General features: G+C 36.5%; 1 protein-coding gene across 1 annotated transcript; it reads left to right on the top strand.

Moving 5' to 3' along the window:
* Nucleotides 1-1,696: 1,696 nt before the first annotated feature.
* LOC106139480 (gelsolin) lies at nucleotides 1,697-18,679 on the top strand. The gene is made up of 11 exons (XM_013340936.2): nucleotides 1,697-1,868; nucleotides 5,000-5,069; nucleotides 9,061-9,135; nucleotides 9,768-9,960; nucleotides 10,642-10,757; nucleotides 12,483-12,660; nucleotides 14,895-14,995; nucleotides 15,799-15,915; nucleotides 16,516-16,584; nucleotides 16,772-16,834; nucleotides 17,450-18,679. The coding sequence occupies exons 2-11, from the start codon at nucleotides 5,001-5,003 to the stop codon at nucleotides 17,519-17,521; spliced, it is 1,053 nt and encodes a 350-aa protein (XP_013196390.1). The 5' UTR covers nucleotides 1,697-1,868; nucleotide 5,000; the 3' UTR covers nucleotides 17,522-18,679.
* The last annotated feature ends 3,396 nt before the right edge of the window (nucleotides 18,680-22,075 follow it).

Below are 22,075 nucleotides of genomic sequence, written 5' to 3'. Positions count from 1 at the left end.
TTTTTGTTCATTATAAGTAGGATAAACCAGTTTTTTTTTTTTAATAAAAATGGTGCATAGTTACCTTGAAACTAGAATCTCAAAGGCGTCTAGACCTACCCAACCCATTTCAATGTCAGGATATGAATATAACATTTAGGTACAATTCATAAAAACGTACATACATACATATCATCACATCAATAACCCTTGCTGGGTAGACAGAGTAAACAGTCTTGAAAAGACCGATAGGCCACGTTCAGCTGATATAATTGAGATTCAAATAGTGACAGGTTATTAGCACATCGCCTAAAAGGAGAATCCCAAGTTTATAAGCCTATCCCTTGGTCACCTTTTATGACATTTAAGGGTGACAGATGGAATGGTCCTATTATTCTTTGTGTGTCGTGTGGTTCCCGGCCAATTGAAAATCAGTTGTAAATAGGTATATTTAAGAATCTGAAGAAGGACATAGGATACCTTTCATCCCAGTAAAAACTACAGTACCCGTGGCATTTGCGAAAAACCTAATTTTTTTGCAGGTAGCGCTATATTTGTCCCTTTTTATAGATGGAGTTTAATTCGTTGTTATTTGTTGATGACGTTAAATTTAACGTTTTTTGAAGATGGCGTTAAATTCAACGCTTTTTCAGATGATGTTAGGTAAATTCAACGCTTTTTTGTAGATGACGTTAAATGCAACGCTCTTTATATATGACGTTAAATTCAACGCTTTTTGTATAGATATAGCGTTAAATTCACGCGGGCGAAAGTACGGATAGAAGCTGGTATGATAATAGTTTTATATTCAGTTTCACATCGTTGACAGTCCAGTCCGAAATAGCCGTGCATAAACATGACTCACGCGATTGGCAACTACTCGTAATTATGCCACATTTCTGAGAAAATCTGTTCACTTGTTGTATTGTTAGGAAACATGTTTAAAACGTTTATTTAATTAAAAATTGGCATATCGGTCTTTTCAAGACTGTTGGCTCTGTCTACCCCGCAAGGGATATCGACGTGATTATATGTAGGTATGTTAAACTAAATAATTGGTGCCGTGTGGTTCTCGGCACCATTACAAAAAAGAATAGGACCACTCCATCTCTTTCTCATGGATGTCATAAAAGGAAATTTGTCATGTAGGTTCCTAGTTGAAGTCTAGTTGTGTTAACAGAGGATTTTCTGAAATTCATTCCCGAAAAAGGAAAAATGAATCCCGGGAAAGGAATCTATGGGATTTTTCGTACTACGCGGGCGGAGTCGCAGGTGTACATTGGTATTCTGGTAGAACGAAAATATTGTCAAAAGAGTTGTTTCCGCAGTGACTATTCTTTTTCAGTTCTATTTCAGTCTAGGTACGAATCATAAGAATCGAGACTGTTGTTCATATTGTCCTGTATATATTTTCCCCTACCTATCTACCTCATAAATTTTTACTTCAATTTTGTTTTTAGCATACCAACTTTTGTACGCGATTAAAATTGGATTTGTTATCAATGCTATTATTTCAAATAATAATGATTGAACTCATTAAGAACCGTTCGTTTAAAAAAATCAAATAAATAATTACGTAGGAAATAACGAATACGTTTTACTTTTTTAACTAATTAATTAAATGGATGCGCGTCAACATTTTCATGTGCATTAAAAAAACAATGGTGAAATAGTCTCGTTGGTCATTAGCGGCTGCCATTTTAGTTTAGCAATTTAGTACTCTTTCAGACTTCGGAGGGGATAGACGCGCGTTTTTCGTCGTTTCCCGCCAAAATTCGCGGCGAAAATTTCGTGAAAGTTATTGAAATTATTCTACCAATTTACTATTTACAGTTATAATTCCTTATATTAATAGTTTTAATTGGACATTTGAAGGAAAAATAGTAAAAGTAAGTTGAATTTTTTGTAATTGTTCTAGTTATCCTTGTTGATTTTGTGATAAAATTGCCGGTTGGAAAAATAGTGTCAACTTTTCAAGGCAATTGCTATCTTGACTAGAACTATGGCTATTGTGTCATTAAATACTAAACCCGAGCAATTCAATTTAGAAATTTTGTAAAAAAGAGGCTATATACCTACCTACATGTACCTACTTACATAAAATCATACCTACATGTGTCATGGCCCTACATAAGCATAATAAATTCATCTTTTGCTTCAACTACATTCATCACGCTCATGCCATCCCCGAATTCATCAAAATAGGTACAGTCAAATCAAAAAAAAATTGACTGGAAGAGATTGCATTAGCGATAAGTCCGCCTTTGTACCTACAAGCTCTGTTTGTTTTGTGCTGTTACTGTTATGAACTTGTGATTCTTTTTTTTGTCAATGAACAAGCAACCTGTCACTATTTGGATTTCAATGCCAAACAGCCGAACGTGGCCATTAGTATTTTCAAAACTGTTGGCTCTGTCTACCCCGCAAGGGATATAGACGTGACTATACGTATGTATGCATTTGGAGCTAGTCTCTGACCTGATATTACATAATTATTCAGATTATAGCCTGACTCCACACCTAGTTATTACCTGCTTATTGAAAATCGTAGAATTCAGCTTGAATGATGACCACGGTGAGAGAGACCTTGTCTCATGATTAGTGATATTAAAGATATTAATTGCAGCATAATAGCAATGCGCCGTTTCTGAAGTGGCACTCTTGTAAACTGAAGTATTACAAACACACCATACCTACAGTTGTAGAAATAAGTACAGCTACTTAGATATATACCTACATACAGTCCACGTCTATATCCCTTGCGGGGTAGACAGAGCCAACAGTCTTGAAAAGACTGATAGGCCACGCTCAGCTGTTTGGCTTAGTGATAGAATTGAGATTCAAATAGTGACAAGTTGCTAGCCCATCGCCTAAAAGAAGAATCCCAAGTTCATAAGCCTATCCTTGAGGCGCCTTTTACGATAGCCATGGGAACGAGATGGAGAGGGTTTTATTCTTTTTTAATATTAGCGCCGGAAACCACACGGCACACGGCTTTCTTATTATATAATAAGAAAGCCGCCCGCGACTTCGTCCGCATGGAAACCCTATCAATCCCGCGGGAACTCTGGGATAAAAAGTAGCCTATATGTTATACTGGGTCTTCAGCTACTTACATACCAAATTTCATCGTTCAGTAGTTTTTGTGTGAAAGAGTAACAAACGTAACAATCATCCTGACATTCTCACAAACTTTCGCATTTATAATATTAGTAGGATTATTATTTTGATATGAAATCATTGCCTCTACTCCAGTCCACCCCCGTGGGAACAATCAATCAATCAGTTTATTTGTCAAACATAGGTACAAAGATACAGTTGTTAAATAATAATACCAATTCGCTATGTCTTGCTGTTTAAAGCATAGATACCTACAAATACAGGCGTGTAGTAATGCAATGTAGGTACCTATATGTATAAAAGTACTGAAACCTGAATTGCCTGAACGATGACTAACATAACATCACTAAAACCGTGAAGGCAATGCGGATTTACGGTTACGCAATTTCACGCCGATGTACAGTCAACCGCAGATAAATGTTACACTTGTTTATTTAACACGTAATGCGTGGCCTATCAGTCTTTTCAAGACTGTTGGCTCTGACTACCCCGCAAGGGATATAGGCGTGATTATATGTATGTATGTATGTACAGTCAACCGCAGATAAATATTACACTTGTTTATTTAAAACGTAATGCGTGGCCTATCAGTCTTTTCAAGACTGTTGGCTCTGTCTACCCCGCAAGGGATATAGGCGTGATTATATGTATGTATGTATGTACAGTCAACCGCAGATAAATATTACCCTTGTTTATTCAAACACGCAGAATAAGGATGGTCATTGTAGCCAACCTTCTTGGTATACGCCATAGCAACGGTTGCCATGATTTTTATACATACATACATATGGTCACGTCTATATCCCTTGCGGGGTGACAGAGCCAATAGTCTTGAAAAGACTGATAGGCCACGCTCAGCTGTTTGGCTTTATGATGGAATTGAGATTCAAATTGTGACAGGTTGCTAGCACATCGCCTTAAAGAAGAGTTCCCAAGTTTATAAGTATAGGAAATATGCTGAAAATAATGAAAATATTTTTTTTCCTTATTTTAAATTACAAAATGTTTGTCCTCTATAAAGGAGTTCGGAACACTCTAAGGAGTTCGTAACAATAAGCCTATCCCTTAGTCGCCTTTTACAAAATCCATGGGAAAAAGATGGAGTGGTCCTATTCTTTTGCTTTATTGGTGCCGGAACCACACGGAACTTGTATATGTATCTTGTTTATTTAAACACGCATAATAGGATGGTCATGTGATGTAGGTATACGAATATTGTGATGCCATAATCTGTATGATGATGTATTCTGTGTGCATTGTTTATTGCCGTGTGGTTCCCGGCACCAATACAAAAAAGAATAGGACCACTCCAAGGCTTACAAACTTGGGATTCTTTTTTAAGGCGATGGGCTAGCAACCTGTCACTATTTGAATCTCAATTTTATCATTAAGCCAAATAGCTGAACGTGGCCATTCAGTCTTTTCAAGACTGTTGGCTCTGTCTATCCCGCAAGGGACATAGCCGTGACGATATGTATGTATGTATGTTGATTATTGTTAGCCAGTACGAGTAGCGTATCCTACACTGATGTAGTGATAAAATAATTTAAATTTTTATTTATTAAACTGTACATAATTTAAATTTTGTAATTTTTATTTATTAAACTCTACATAATTTAATTTTTTTAATTTTTAATTATAATTCTCTACATAATTTAAATTTTTTAATTTTTATTTATTAAACTCCGCATAATTTAAATTTTTTAATTTTTATTTATTAGCTCTAATCGATGTCATCCTGTTTTGTTGTCGGTTAACATTTTAAAAACTTCTCCTTATTGTTGTGACAAACACTTTCCTATTTTTCCTGTAAACCGTATCAAAACCGGTTCAGTTCGAACCGAGTTCCACCCTTTTTTTGAAGGCGGTAAAAAATGAAGATTCAATTCTATCTTTTCAGAATGCCGGAAGTCCATGCTGCATTTCAAAATTCAGGGAAGAAACCAGGTTTAGAAGTCTGGAGAATTGAGGTTAGAAGCTTCTTTTTTATACATACATACATATAATAACGTTTATAACCCTTGCGGGGTAGACAAAGCCAACAGCCTTGAGCAGACTTATAGGCCACGTTCAGCTGTTTGGCTTAATGATAGAATTGAGATTCAAATAGTGACAGGTTGATAGCCCATCGCATTAAAAAAGAATCCCAAGTTTGTAAGCCTATCCCTTAGTCGCCTTTTACGACATCCATGGGAAAGAGATGGAATGGTCCTATTCTTTTTTGTATTGGTGCCGGGAACCACACGGCACCTTTTTATTATAACCAAAATATTTTCACTCATTCATCCATCACAAAAGTTATTTTGTCATGTAATTTATGTTCGAATTGAGAAATACTTCTATTTGATGCACTTCCAAAGAAAACAACGGAGCTAAATTCAACGTTAACCAAACACATATCACACTTCAAATCGTGTTGAAATGTTGAGCGTAGATATACTCGTAGGTACTTAATTCTTTTCAAAACAAAACTAGAACCGAATTGGTATTGAAAATAAAAGAGAGTGGGTGTAGTACGCTTGGCTGTGTCACCGGAGGACCCGGGTTCGAATCCCGGCCAGGGTATGATGAGAAAAGAACTTTTTTCTGATTGTTCTGAGTCTTGGATGTTTATCTATATAAGTATTTATTATAAAACATAGTATCGTTGAGTTAGTATCTCAAAACACAAGTCTCGAACTTACTTCGAGGCTAACTCAAACTGTGTAATTTGTCCCGTATATATTTATTTATTTATTTTTATTATTTTGAATGCTATGACATTTTCAAATATGTATATAACAAGAGGTCAGGTAAAGAGAGTGACGTCGATGGTCGAATCAGTAAGATACCCGGTTAAAATGCGTGATTCGCAAAAGTGCACAGATTCAAATCCCTTTACGGCCATGTACCAATGTCTATTTTCGAAGTTATGTTCTTTAGTTTGTAAACTAACCGATGCTCTTACGGTGAGGGAAAACATCGTGAGGAAACCTACACATTCAAGCAACTGGTTCCCCACCAAAAGTTGCGGAGGTCAGACGGGAGTCGCTTCGTGTAAAAGCATGACTCACCTAATCCAAGATCCATGGTCGAAGGCATACCCCGGGCTCCTCTCCAGAGTGGTGAGGATGCGACCGGGACTAAAGCCAGGAGGAAGAAGGGTGTCCAATTAATATATCCTACCTCTATCATGACTGTTATGTGAACAAAGTTTATACATTAGTTTGAATACCAACCGATGCCACACCACATATTTTTAGAAAAACACAAGACGATTTTCCAAGCAATAAGTCTTGTAACAATAACATGATCTAAATCGGTCAAGTTAATTCGTTCACAGGTAAACAGTCTTATTTTGAGAAGCTGTGGTGATCATGCACTGAAATAATTCCGGGTCGGTTCTTACATTTAAAGTGTACGAAAACAAGTCGTATGAATTTTGTAGTCGACATTCCGATAAATGGAAGTTCCGATAAGATTTGGCTTATAAAATGTTTATAAGCCAAATCTTTCTAACGGAACGGAAAATCTATACATACTCGTATAATAAAACAGTAAAAATATTTTGTCTGTACATTTAGTATTTTTAACTGAAATGGATAGAGGGACACAGAACCAATAATAGAAAGCATTTTTTTTTTAATTTTTGGTCTGTCTGTGTGTCTGACTGAATGGTACAATTTATTTAAGAAAGTCTTATTTAAAAAAAATACAACATGGAATCATTCTCTTCCATATAACTAAACAAATAAATGAATTATCTGTCGACATACATACATACGTATATCAATCTTTACGGGGTAGACAGAGCCAACAGCCTCGCAGTGCCTTTAAAGCCACGTTCAGCTGTATGACTTAATGATAGAATTTATTATCTGTCTCAATTAAGTAACTACTTTTTATTTCGCATTCGAAATTCAAAAGTAACTCGGAAGGTATTCGAATACTTCACGCACTAATTCGTATACAATAGTTCGGTTTTCGATAATCGGATCCAAGATCGTAAATGACAGATTAATAAAGATTTACTGCCCGAGTCAGTTTTATAGACGTGTGTGTTCTGGATCGAGTTGTGTTATTTAAACTCTTTTTCAACAAAATTAAGTATTACAACAGTACTAAAAGTAAACATAAATGTAACATTTTGATGCCGTGTGGTTCCCGTCATTTTAGAATAGGACTACCCCAAATCTTTCCCATGGATGTTGTAGAAGGCGGCTAAGGGATAGGCTAATAAACTTGGAATACTAATTTTAGGCGACGCGCTAGCAACCTACTAGCTAGCAACTATTTGAGTCTCATTTACATCATTAAATCATACAGCTGAATGTGGCTTTTCGCTCTTTGTGGGTCTTTTGGGTTGGCTCTATCTTCCCCGTATGGCATAATGACGTGATTGTATGTATGAATTTGAATTGATGAATGAGATTGAAGATGAGATTCGTAAACGTACCGAAGAATACACAAGTGTTATTTTATTCTGATTTCTAATCTAGCTAATGCTAACGCTAAAGCTAATCTATACTAATATGGTTCCCGGCACCAATAGAAACAAGAATAGGACCACTCCATCTCTTCCCCATGGATGTCGTAAAAGGCGACTAAAGGATATATATATCAACTTGGGATTCTTCTTCTTTTTCTATGAAAAAAAAAAGAATATGTTAAAAAAACTGGTAAAATTATTCATCCTTGAGGGCTTCAATGATGCCCATAATAACTAAGCCACGCGCACGAAGTCGCGGGCACAGCTAGTCTAAAATTCAACGCACAATGTCCATCACACAACGAACATAACTCTAGGTGGTCTTGCCTGTCACAACATAACATACCGTTTCATGTTATTTTAAGATTACTCCTAAACTCATGATTCTTGGTTTACTGTTTCTGAGACGCGTGCGGTACCGTGGTATTACTGATGCCAATTTCTATTTTATATTACTGCTTTTATAATAATACATACATATGGTCTATATCCCTTGCGGTGTAGACAGAGCCATAGTCTTGAAAAGACAGAATGGCCACGTTCAGCTATTTGGCTTAATGATAGACTTGAGATTAAAATAGTGACAGGTTGCTAACCCATCGCCTAAAAAAGAATCCCAAGTTTGTAAGCCTATCCCTTAGTCGCCTTTTACGACATCCATGGGAAAGAGAGGGAGTGGTCCTCCTATTCTTTTTTGTATTGGTGCTGAAAACCACACGAATTTATAATACATTTTATAATACAAACATATAAACACGACTCTATGCCTTACGGGGCAGACAGAGCCTACAGTCTTGAAAAGGTTATGACCACGTCTGTATGGCTTAGTGATAGAATTGAGATTCAAACAGTGGCTGGTTGCAAGACCGCATCGCCTAAACAAAGAATTCAAGCCGAATTTATAAACCACTAAATAAACCCGCGACTTCGTCCGCGTGGAATAGTTATTTTGGGCATCTTTGAAGCCCTCAAGGATGAATAATTTTTCCCGTTTTTCTCACATTTTCCATTATTGCTTCGCTCCTAACAGATGCAGCGTGATGTTATATAGCCTAAAGCCTTCCTCGATAAATGGTGTATTGAACACAAAATGAATTTTTCAATTCGAACCAGTAGTTCCTAAGATTAGCGCGTTCAAACAAACAAACAAGCTCTTCAGCTTTATAATATTAGTATAGATGATTACATACATACATACATATGGTCACGTCCATATCCCTTGCGGGGTAGACAGAGCCAACAGTCTTGAAAAGACTGAATGGCCATTGAGATTCAAATAGTGACAGGTTGCTAGCCCATCGCCTAAAAAGAATCCCAAGTTTGTAAGCCTATCCTTAGTCGCCTTTTACGACATCCATCGGAAAGAGATGGAGTGGTCCTATTCTTTTTAATATTGGTGCCGGGAACCACACGGCAGGTATAGATGATTGTCTTTTTTAATGGATATCACGATGTATTCCTCCGCCAAATCGTTCACCGCAATTTTGTTCCAGGATTTCGAACCGGTTCCCGTTCCCAAACAACAATACGGCAACTTTTATTCTGGAGATTCTTACATCGTGTTGAACGTAAGTACTTACATAATAAATTCTTATAGTAAATTCATATAACGTTATTGATGATATTAGTTAACAGTTGAAGGTATCGATTGTATAGTTACGACTGTTTCCGATGATTCACAGTTCTAATCGCGTCGCGTGTCGTACAGTTGCGATGCGACAGACAAACAGTACCATTATTTTTATATATATATTATAAATCAGAACAGATTTTCATTACACATATCGGTAACAATATTTATTACGTTAATTGGTAACGTTATTTTTATAAAGTTAATTGGTATCGCTATTCTTTTACGTTTATTGGTTACGATATATAAGTAACGTTATTTAATATCGTAATAAAATTACATTACAGATATAATTATATATATACCGCCGAGTTTGCATGAAGAGAGTTATGAATGTGAATGAAGCGAAGGAAGTATGCAGAGATCGTGGCAAGTGGAAAGATGTAGTCTCTGCCTGCCTCTCCGGGAAAGAGGCGTGATTTTATGTATATATGTATTACAGATATCACGGTATCACTCACAACTATTTGAAAATAACCGTCATTTACCGTTACTTTAAGTGTTAATTACGTAACGTTACCAAACCCCTAATTTCCACCTCTGTGCTGACCTAAACATCGATTTACCCAGACATCGGGACAAGTACCAAACCTGAACTGGGACATTCACTTCTGGCTGGGTAGTAACACGTCTCAAGATGAAGCCGGCGCGGCCGCCATTTTGTCAGTGAACCTCGATGATAACCAGTTCCAGGGGGCTGCTGTGCAGCACAGAGAGACCCAGGGTTATGAATCTAGGCAGTTCTTGGACTATTTCCCACCAGGTAATTCGTTATTTATTTAATAAATAAATAAATAAATATATATAAGGGACAAATTACACATTTGTCCCGTATATATTTATTTATTTATGTACACAAAATTATATACAGGAGCATTTAATAGTTCATTCATCTTGGACTATTTCCCACCAGGTAATTCGTTCATTCGTTCGTATAATCACGTCTATATACATTGCGGGGTAGACAGAGCAAGCAGTCTTGAAAGACTGATAGGCCACGTTAATTGAGATTCAAATAGTGACAGCTTGCTAGCCCATCGCCTAAAATAATCTTAAGTTTAGAAGCCATTCCCTTAGTCGCCTTTTACGAGAACTATAGGAGATAGTTGGAGTGGTCCTATTCTTTTTTATATTAGTACCGGGAACCACACGGCACCAGGTAATAGCGAACGGTAAAACAGAAGAGCAGAAAAATGATTTAATTTCGCTGGCTGCTTCAAACCTCCTCCTCCTCTTTTGGTCGGTTAGAAGCAGCCATTATTAACAGACAAAACTCTTTCTTCTTTTTCTTCTCTTTACATCCTAGAAAAACTATTGCTGCGATTTAAATGTGGCTCTGTCTACCCCGTAAGGGATAAAAACTTGATTATATCCTAGCCCAAAAGGATTCCAAGTCAACAAGATTTTAACTCTTATAACTTTTGTTAACATGTTTGATTCGTAGCTATCCGTTATATGGACGGAGGGCATGTGTCAGGGTTCAGCCACGTGACCATCAATGCTGGCGCTGAGAAGAGACTCTTCCAGATCAAGGGCAAGAGGAATGTCAGGGTTAGACAGGTGAGGAATCAGCCAACTAGTTGTAGCAGGAAACAGCCTATTAGTAGACCAAAGACCTCATAAAGTTTGACGGCCTCCGTGGCTCAGCGGTAGTACGCTTGTCTGTGACACCGGAGGTCCCGGGTTCGAATCCCGGTCAAGGCATGATGGGAAAAGAACTTTCTCTGATTGGCCTGGGTCTTGGATGTTAATCTATATAAGTATTTATTATAAAATATAGTATCGTTGAGTTAGTATCTCGTAACACAAGTTTCGAATGTACTTCGAGGCTAACTCAATCAGTGTAATTTGTCTAAAAAAAAGACCTTAGAAAGTTTGCTGGAAGAAGTAAGATGCCTTTTGTGACCAGTTCTGGTGAAATATTTAGGACTTAGTTTTAAGAGACTCTTCCATATCAAGGTTTAGAGGAATGTCAGGTTTCAGCAGGTGAGGAAATAGCCAATTAGTAGACCAAAGACCTTATAAAGTTTGCTGGAAGGAGTTAGATGCCTTTTGTGACCATTTCTGTTGAAATCTTGAGGACTTAGTTTTAAGAGGCTCTTCCATATCAAGGTTTAGAAGAATGTCAGGGTTCGGCAGGTGAGGAAACAGCCAATTAGTAGTCCAAAGACCTTATACACTTTGCAGGAAGAAGTTAGATGCCTCTTCTAACCAGTTATGGTAAAATCTTAAGGACTTAGTTTAAAGAGCTGACTGAATGCTTAATTAGCACTATACGGAAAAGTTAGTTTCAAAAATCAATCCTAAAACCACAAATCCCCGAATTTCCGCAAACATTTCTAGGTGCCGTGTGGTTCTCGGCACGTAAAAAAAGTACCACTCCATCTCTTTCCCATGGATGACGTAAAAGGCGACTAAGGGAAAGACTAATAAACTTGCGATTCTTCTCCGATGTAACAACCTGTCACTATTTGAATCACAATTCCATCATTAAGCCAAACAGCTGAAGGTGGCCTATCAGTCTTTTCAAGACTGTTGGCTCTGCTCCACCTCGCAAGGGATATAGACGTGATTATATGGATGTATGTATGTATGTACAAGATTTTCATCTCTTGAGGCCCGAGAACACCAGAAGCAGGTCTGAAGCGAAGCAGTTTAAGAGAAAGGTCGCATCAAGTTGTAATATATTGTTATTGTCGGCAAGCACCATCTATACTAATATTATATACCTACTATAATATATTGTACAGTGTGTACATATTTTATTTTATCTTTATCTTAATTTATTTGACGAAATATTCGTATTGAAATAACTAGTTCTATATTCATTCATATTTTTTAATGTAGACAATATGCATTCGTCCATGATTTAGATTGAAGAGATCTATATTTGTATATTGACGTCCGATGACAATGCTGCAGTGTAGTTTGTTCCGCCGCTTCTTCTACACATGCGCTTTGGAAGCGGCAGTAGTTATAATTAAATTTAAGTGATGTGACGTCAATAAGTGATACCTTGTATACATACATACATACATACATATGGTCACGTCTATATCCCTTGCGGGGTAGACAGAGCCAACAGTCTTGAAAAGACTGAATGGCCACGTTCAGCTTTGGCTTAATGATAGAACTGAGATTCAAATAGTGACAGGTTGCTAGCCCATCGCCTAAAAGAGGAATCCTAAGTGTATAAACTTGTATCCAATTTTGAAAATAAATCTATTCTATTCTATAAAGCTGAAGAGTTTGTTGTTGTGTATGTTTGTATGTACGTATTTTTAGGTGGAAGCCTCAGTAGAATCCATGAACAAAGGGGACTGCTTCATACTTGACATCGACCACACAATTTACGTGTTTGTCGGCGATAAAGCGAAAAACATGGAGAGAATTAAAGCTATATCTGTGGCCAATCAGATACGGGACCAGGATCATAACGGTAGAGGAAATGTGGAGATCATAGGTGAGTATATACATACATACATCCTATCCTACTTACTATTATAAAGGCGAAAGTTTGTATGGATGTATGGATGTTTGTTACTCTTTCACGCAAAAACTACTGAACCGATTACCATGAAATTTGGTATGTAGGTAGCTGAAGACCCAGAATAACACATAGGCTACTTTTTATCCCAGAGTCCCCGCGGGATTGATAGGGTTTCCATGCGGACGAAGTCGCGGGCGGCCTCTAGTAAATAAATATATACGGGACAAATTACACAGGTTGAGTTAGCCTCGAAGTAAGTTCGAGACTTGTGTTACGAGATACTAACTCAACGATACTATGTTTTATAATAAATACTTAGATATATAAACATCCAAGACCCAGACCAATCATAGAAAGTTCGTTTCTCATCATGCTCTGACCGGGATTCGAACCCGGGACCTCCGGTGTCACAGACAAGCGTACTACCGCTGCGCCACAGAGGCCGTCATACGTCATACATCCCTTGCGGGGTAGACAGAGCCAACAGTCCTGAAAAGACTGATAGGCCACGCTCAGCTGTTTGGCTTTGTGATGGAATTGAGATTCAAATAGTGACAGGTTGCTAGCCCATCGCCTAAAAGAGGAATCCCAAGTTTATTAGCCTATCCCATAGTCGCCTTTTACGATATCCGTGGGAAATAGATGGAGTGGTCCTATTCTTTTTTTGTAATGGTGCCGAGAACCGCACGGCACATAGGTGAGTATTAGGTAGGTAAACAATGTATTCTCTCGTCCACATTCTATTCTAAGTTTAATTGATATTGTGAAGTTGACGTTGTTGAAGAAAATGCTGCAGTGCAGTTTGTTACCGCTTCATCTGCACTGACGCCTTGGAAGTGGCAGTAAACTTAGTTTTAAGTAATTTATTTGACGTCAACCAATGTTGTTGAACCATACGTTTTTACAATTATTAAGCGATACGAAGTATCCTATACTTAATAATGAATAAAAATTTTTTTATTTAAATTTGAATTTTGGTACTAGCTGTGCCCGCGACTCCGTCCGCGTGGAATAATTTTCCCCGTTTATTTCCAACCAACGCCAATCTCCTGTTTGGTTTCCTTCCACTCAAAGGTGTAAAGTGTGTTTCTATCATATGCATTTTTTTATGAGCAACTGCAGCTGTGCCCGCAACTTCGTCCGCGTGGAATAGTTATTTTGGGCATCATTGAAGCCCTCAAGGATGAATTTTCCCCGCTGCCCCGCAGCTTTATAATATTAGTATAGATAAAGATAATTTGTGTTGTATTTAAGTGCCGTGTGGTTCCCGACACTTCAGTATAGGGCCGTTCCATATCATTCCCATGGATGTCGTAAAAGGCGACTAAGGGAATTCTAATAAACTTATGCTATGACTATGGTGCCTTGGAGATTAGGGCGGCCGTTGATGTTTGTTTGTGTGTTGTTTTAACAAGAAATAACTTAAAAAATATTTATATGGCAAAACAACGTTTGCCGGGACAGCTAGTAGATTTATAAATCTATACTAATATTATAAAGCTAAAGAGTTTGTTTGTTTGAACGCGCTAACCTCAGGAACTAATGGCTCAAATTGAAAAATTATTTTTGTGTTGAATAGACCATTTATCGAAAAGGCTTTAGGCTATATAACATCACGCTTCAATTCAAATATAAGGAGCGAATAAACAATGGAAAATGTGCGAAAAAAATGCACAATAACTATTCAACGCGGACGGAGTCGCGGGCACAGCTAGTATTAGATATATTAGATTATAATTAATTCATGACGGCCTCTGTGGCGCAGCAGTAGTACTTACGCTTGTCTGTGACAACGGAGGTCCCGGGTTCGAATCCCGGCCAGAACATGATGGGAAAAGAAGTTTTTCTGTTTTTTTCTTTTTTTTTTTTGTTACGGTACAAATTACACAGATTGAGTTAACCTCGAAGTAAGTTACTATATTTTATAATAAATATATAGATAAACACCCATGACCTAGGCCAATCAGAGAAAGTTCGTTTCTCATTATGCCCTGGCCGGGATTCGAACCCGGGACCTCCGGTGATACAGACAAGCGCACTACCGCTGCGCCTGCGATTGGTCTTGGATGTTTATCTATATAAGTATTTATTATAAAATATAGTATCGTTGAGTTAGTATCTCGTAACACAAGTCTCGAACTTACTTCGAGACTAACTCGATCAGTGTAATTTGTCCCGTATGTATTTATTTATTTATATCTTCGTAGATCCGTTCTCTAGTGGCAATGACACGGAAGAGTTCTTCTCAGCGCTCGGCTCTGGAGACTTGGATTCCGTTGCTGATGCTTCAGAAGGCGGGGATGATGAGGTAACTTTACTTACATACATATGGTCACGTCTATATCCCTTGCGGGGTAGACAGAGGCGACAGCCTTGAAAAGACTGATAGGCCACGTTCAGCTGTTTGGCTCAATGATAGAATTGAGATTCAAATAGTGACAGGTTGCTAGCCCATCGCCTAAAAAAAGAATCCCAAGTTTGTAAGCCTATCCCTGAATCGCCCTAGACCTTCTTATGACTTCCTTATTTCTTCAAAATTATACGCTATATGATCTTTAGATATACAGGGTGTCTGGTAAATCTCGTTGCATGTTGCAAGGGTGTACTCTGTATTTGATTCTGGTTAACATTTTATCTAATTAACCGACAAAAACATGGATAGTGTTCATAATTTTCTAATTTTTTAAAATATGTAACACGATACACCACACATCTTGTTTGTTAGAACTATAGAAGATGTGATTTTTTAACCGCACGTTCGTGCTTTATCTGACATGACCATCCATCGTTAACAAATTCCTTTACCAATAAAATTTCAACCTGTATAATCTATACAGGGTGTATAATATAAATGTTTTTTTTTATCATTAAGCCAAATAGCCTAACGTGGCTATTCAGTCCTTTCAAGACTGTTGGCTCTGTCTACCCCGCAAGGGATATAGACGTGAACATATGTATGTATGTATTTTTTTTTCATTAATTAATACACATTGTTAAGTTATACTAAATAAACACGTCTTTATGTCTATTACTAAATATGCCTAATTAAAAAAAAACCCTAAACTACAAACTTAAAAAAAAAAAAATTTAATTTTTTTTTTCTATACACAGGAATTCGAACGCGGCGATATTAAAGAAGTGTCACTCAGTGAAATTTCAGACAACTTTGGCTCTATGAAGATTACGAAACTCCCGGCGCCATTGACGCAGGACCAGCTGAACAGCCAGGTTGGCGAAACTATTTTTTTTTAATAAGAAGCCTGTCTCCCATTGGGGTAGACAGAGACTATGGATTTTTATTCGCTACGATCCTTACAGACCTCACCCGCTTCCTCCACACTCATTACTCTTTCCATGCATATTCGACGATTACGGGTACTCCTAATATCAATAAAAAATAATTAATAAGAACAATTTTAATACAAGACAACAATATGAATGATTAATTCACTTGAAAAGTAAAAAAATAATAAATAACATACATGGAAACGAAAAAAAACCAGCGTTCACTCTTCACTGTTCACACTTCTTGCTTTTCTTAGCAAACTTTCTTAATTTTTACTTTATTTTTAGATTTATCTATATATCAGAATATATATATATATATATGTATATATATATGATACTCATGGTATCTCAATATATATATATATATATATATATCAATATATATATATATATATATATATATATGAGATACCATGAGTTATGTTAACCACAAGTGATGGTTGGGGGGTGGGGGGTATGTTATGTAATTACTGCTTGAGATTTGAGAGAAAATAAAATATTTTATTGATTGATTGATATATTTTATAATAAATTTTACAGGAATGCTATGTATTGGACACCGGCAGCAGCGGCATATACGTTTGGGTCGGCAAGCAATCTAATGAAAAGGTATTTTCTTAATGTATTTTATTTTTATTTAATATCGGTTTTTAAATATAATACAGGTTTTCACTAATAAATTTAACTAAATTGTTAATTGAGCAATGTTTTAGTTGTTCTGAAACTAAATTAAAACCAAAACAAAAAATAAAATTGTCATCATTCCTATTAAAAATTATTTTTTTTTTTTATGCAGGAGAAAGCCGAGGCTATGAACAGAGCGCAGCAGTATTTGAAAGCCCACAACTTACCGCATTGGGTAAGATTAATATTTGATGAAATGTATAATTTTTTTTTAGTTTATCAAATGGTGCCGTGTGGTTCCCGGCACCAATATTAAAAAAAGAATCGTTCCACTACATCTCTATCTCATGGATGTCGTAAAAGGCGACTAAGGGATAGGCTTACAAACTTGGGATGCTTTTTTAGGCGACGGGCTAGCAACCTGTCACTATTTGAATCTCAATTCTACCACTAAGCCAAACAGTGGATTTTCAGTTTTTCAAGACTGTTGGCTCTGTCTACCCCGCAAGGGATGTAGACGTAACTATGTGTTACACAATAAAATGAAAAGGTCCCCCTGTAACCACGATCCAGGATTCTGTATTGGGTGAGTCAGGTTTTCACACGAAGCGACTCCCGTCTGACCTCCGCAACCTTTGCAGGGGAACCTCACCCGTATTGGATTCATGGATCCGTGGACTGTGTTTTTTTTTTCTTAAATATTAATTATGACAAGATTAAAATAATAAAAAAAAAAATTGAAACTTTTTCGTGAATTGATAAATTGTTAAATATTAATTATGACAAGATTAAAAAAAAAATTAAAAAAAAATTTAAAACTTTTTTATACTTAATGTTCTTTATTTTTCAGGTGCACGTGTCAAAAGTTCCGGAAGGTTTAGAGCCCACCGCCTTCAAACAGTATTTTGAAAATTGGAACTGAAAAAATTGCATTTATAAAATTTTACTGCTAACTTTTCTTGCTAGTTTTTTTTTTATTTATCTCATATTTTTCTTGACTTGTGATAATTTTTATAAAATTTTTTTTTAAATATTTTATTAATATATTTTGCATTACTTTTTAAGGATACGAAGAGGAAGAGTTTCTTTGTAAAAATTAACTCACACTTTTTTATTAAATGCAATGTTTACCAAATTATATTAGCAATTGGCTTGCTATGAAAAAATCTATAGTAATATTATAAAGCTGAAGAGTTTGTTTGTTTGAAAGCGCTAATCTCAGGAACTACTGGTTCGAATTGGAAAATTATTTTTGTGTTAAATAAACCATTTATCGAGGAAGGCTTTAGGCTATATAACATCACGCTGCAGCTATTAGGAGCGAAGAAATAATGGAAAATGTGAAAAAAAAACGGGGAAAGTTATTCATCCTTGAGGGCTTCAATGATGCCCAAAATAACTATTTCACGCGGACGAAGTCGCGGGCACAGCTAGTATATAATAAAACAGAAATAACTTAAGACCAAACTCTAAATTGTACTCGTAAATGAACTGTTGGTCACCCTTGCCTCAATTTTGTATGTGATCCTTTTATTGTCAGGTTGGATGGAAGAGATCCCACTCAGGGATAAGCCCGCCTTTGTACTGTACTGTTTTATATTTGTAATGTACTCCTTTAGTGAACAATAAAGCATTTATTTACTTACCAAATTTCTTTTAAAAAACATGCATATGTACTTAGGGACTTCTTAATGAAAAATATGATTTGATGTAACAAAATATTGTTAATTTTTTTTTTTGACTTCTGTAATATGCAACACTTACATTTTTTTTTATTTTCAATAAAATCCTACTAATATTATAAATGCGAAAGTTTGTATGTCAGTATGGATGTTTGTTACTCTTTCACGCAAAAACTACTGAACCGTTTACGATGAAATTTAGTAGGTAAGACCCAGAATAACATATAGGCTACATATAGTTCCCGCGGGATTGATAGGGTTTCCACGCAGACGAAGTCGCGGGCGGCCTCTAGTAACGTTACCTATACATATTTATTTGCTCTTCTTACACGTTTATTTGCACGTAACGCACAATATGACAGATTAATTGTTAATCAAAGGTGAACATTGTAATTATTTCAATAATAAACTATAATTAACAACGTTTTTTTTTATTTTCACTACGAGACCCGAGAAGTCGGGAGATGTAGTCTCTGCCTATCCTCAGGGAAATAATAAGGAAAAAAGCATAATTTTATATTACACAATATTTAGTAGTACATATATATTCATACAATCACGTCTATATCCCTTGCGGGGTAGACAGAGCCAACAGATATGAAAAGACTGATAGGCCACGTTCAGCTGTTTGGCTTAATGATGGAATTGAGATTAAAATAGTGACAGGTTGCTAGCCCATCGCCTAAAAGAAGAATCCCAAGTTTATAGGACTATCTCTTTGTCGCCCTTACTTTATTTATTATAGTAGGTAGTATAGTTTCACTATTATTCTTCCCGTGCTGAATCTAAAAGTCAATGAAGGGAAATTGACGAATTGGAATTTTTTCCTTTAGCCGATGAGCTGGTAACCTTTCAATATTTGAATCCAATGATTTCAAAAGTAAATATATTCATTCATTCATATAATCATCACGTGTATATCCCTTGCGGGGTAGACAGAGCCAACAGTCTTGAAAAGATTGATGTGCCACGTTCATCTGTGGTTTGACTTAATAATAGAATTTAGATCCAAATATTGACAGATTGCTAACCCAAGTAAATAAATATCTGAATCAATGTTTGTATCTCAAATTCACACACTTTCTCGTTTATAATTTTAGTATTTTGTTTTATTTTCGAAACTTATGTCAATATCTTTTATTGTTAACTTGCGACTTATATACGTATATGTACTTAGCTCGCCGTCACATTAATTACTGTAAGTAGTTAGTATTATTATTTCTCTGTAAGTGAATGAAATGTAATTATTCTTTTTGAGAAATAAATAAATCTTTAACCGTTATATAGAAACGTTCTATAAGTTTTTATTAATTACTAGCTGTGCCTGCGACTTCGTCCGCAACTTCGGACTAGTTATTTTGGGCATCATTGAAGCCCTGAAGGATGAATAATTTTTCCCGTTTTTTTCACATTTTCCATTATTTCTTTGCTTCTTGTAGTTGCAGCGTGATGTTATATAGCCTTCCTCGATGAATGGCCTCTTCAACGCAAAAATAATTTTTCAATTCGAACTAGTAGTTCCTGAGATTATCTAGAGCGTTCAAACAATATATTAATATAATAATATATTAATATAGATTATGGGACATTTCAAACATCACTTATTAATTGTCATATCTTTCAGTTTCACAACATTGGTTGACGTCGAATAAATAACTAAAAACTTAGTTTACTACCGCTTCTTAAGCGTCAGTGCACAAGAAGCGTTAACAAACTGCACTGCAGCATTTCCTTCAGTAACGTCAACTTCACAATTATCCGAACTTAGAATAGAAATGTGGACGAGAGTACTTACATATACATTGTTACGATTTATTGGTTTAATCGTAATTTAAATTAAAAAAAAATATATAATTTCAAAAGGAATGTCAAATTTAAATGAATTGATGCACAGACTATGCAGAATTTGATTTTTTTTTAAATAAAAGTCAATTAAGTATAGTGTATAAATCCTAATTAAGGACGTCGTGGCAAAGGGTCAGGTCAAGAGTACCCGAAACCGCCGAGCTTGCATGAAGAGTTATGAATGTGGATGAAGCGAAGGAAGTATGCAGAGTTCGTGGCAAGTGGAAAGATGTAGTCTCTGCCTAGGTACCCCTCCGGGAAAGAGGCGTGATTTTATGTATGTATATATCTATGTATAAATCCTGACGAAAGGTTTAGCAAAGGTCATTGTTCCGTTTGGGTTGGCCCCACGCCAAAGGGAGACGTTACCCTATGACGTCATTCAATCAGTACGTGACTTTTCGTAGAATAATATTACTAACAGAAGTGATAAGTATTAGGTCCTTAAGTACATGTGAAATTGGCATTTTCTTGTACCGGCCACTACATATAATCACGTCTTTATCCCTTGCGGGGTAGACAGAGCCGAAAGTCTTGAAAAGACTGATAGGCCGCGTTCAATACTGACTGGCTTCATGATGTAATTCAAATATAGACAGGTTGCTAGCCCATCGCCTACAAGGGGAATCGAAGGTTATTATTTGTTTATGCAGTATAATGTGTTAATTGCAGCCTATCCCTTAGTCACCATTTACGACATCCAAGGAAAAGAGATGGAATGGTCCTATTATAAATTCTATTTGTGCCAAGAACCACACGGCACTGATATACAAATATAATAAACAAATATAAAATATTATCAGTCCAGTAAACATAATAAAAATAAATACTTAACTCGGAACTACTTACAACTTATCGCGAACTATTCTTCGAATTGTTATTCGACCATGTTCCCTGTAATACACATCAATATCATAATAATTTACCTATTTACACAACAACGAGTTGGTTATTCCTAATTAATAAGTTAACGCCGTGTGGTTCCCGGCACCAATACAAAAAAGAATAGCACCACTCCATCTCTTTCCCATGGATGTCGTAAAAGGCGACTAAGGGATAGGCTTATGAAATTGCGATCCTTTTTTTTAGGCGATGGGCTAGCAACCTGTCACTATTTGGATCTCAATTCCATCATTAAGCCTAGCAGCTGAACGTGGCCATGCAGTCTTTTCGGGACTATTGGCTCTGTCTACCCCGTAAGGGATATAGACGTGACTATATGTATGTATGTATGTAATAAGTTAACCTATTTTCCGCCCGCGAACGTATCGTGTGGTTCCCGGCACCAATAAAAAAAAGAATAGGAACCACTCCATCTCGTTTCAATGGATGTCGTAAAAGGCGACTAAAGGATAGGCTTATTAACTTGGGATTCCTCTTGTAGGTGATGGGCTAGCAACCTGTCACTGTTTAGAATCTCAATTCTATCATTAAGCCAAACAGCTGAACGTGGCCTATCAGTGTTTTCAAGAATGTTAGCTCTGTCTACCCCGCCAGGGATATAGACGTGATTATATGTATGTATGTATGAATACGTTCGTTGCGTTATCATTCACTCGTTGAGACATTACGAAGTCACGGTAGGACGTAGTTGGATAACGATCTGTCAGGATTTAATTCCTTAAATATAAAAATAGCCTTGATATACCACAAGACAGCCGCTGTGGCGCAGCGGTAGTACGCTTGTCTGTGACACCGGAGGTCCCGGGTTCGAATCCCGGCCAGCGCATGATGAGAAAAGAACATTTTCTGTAATTACACATTTTATGGTTAATTAGACATACATACATATCATCAAGTCTATATCCCTTGCGGGGTAGACAGCTAACAGTCTTGAAAATACTGAAAGGCCACGTTCAGCTGTTTGGCTTATTGATAGAATTGAGATTCAAATAGTGACAGGTTGCTAGCCCATCGCCTAAAAGAAGAATCACAAGTTTATTTGCCAA

The sequence above is a fragment of the Amyelois transitella genome, chromosome 28 (genome assembly GCF_032362555.1).
Source record: "Amyelois transitella isolate CPQ chromosome 28, ilAmyTran1.1, whole genome shotgun sequence".
NCBI lineage: Eukaryota > Metazoa > Arthropoda > Insecta > Lepidoptera > Pyralidae > Amyelois > Amyelois transitella.
This window is presented reverse-complemented; position numbering and strand designations above follow the sequence as displayed.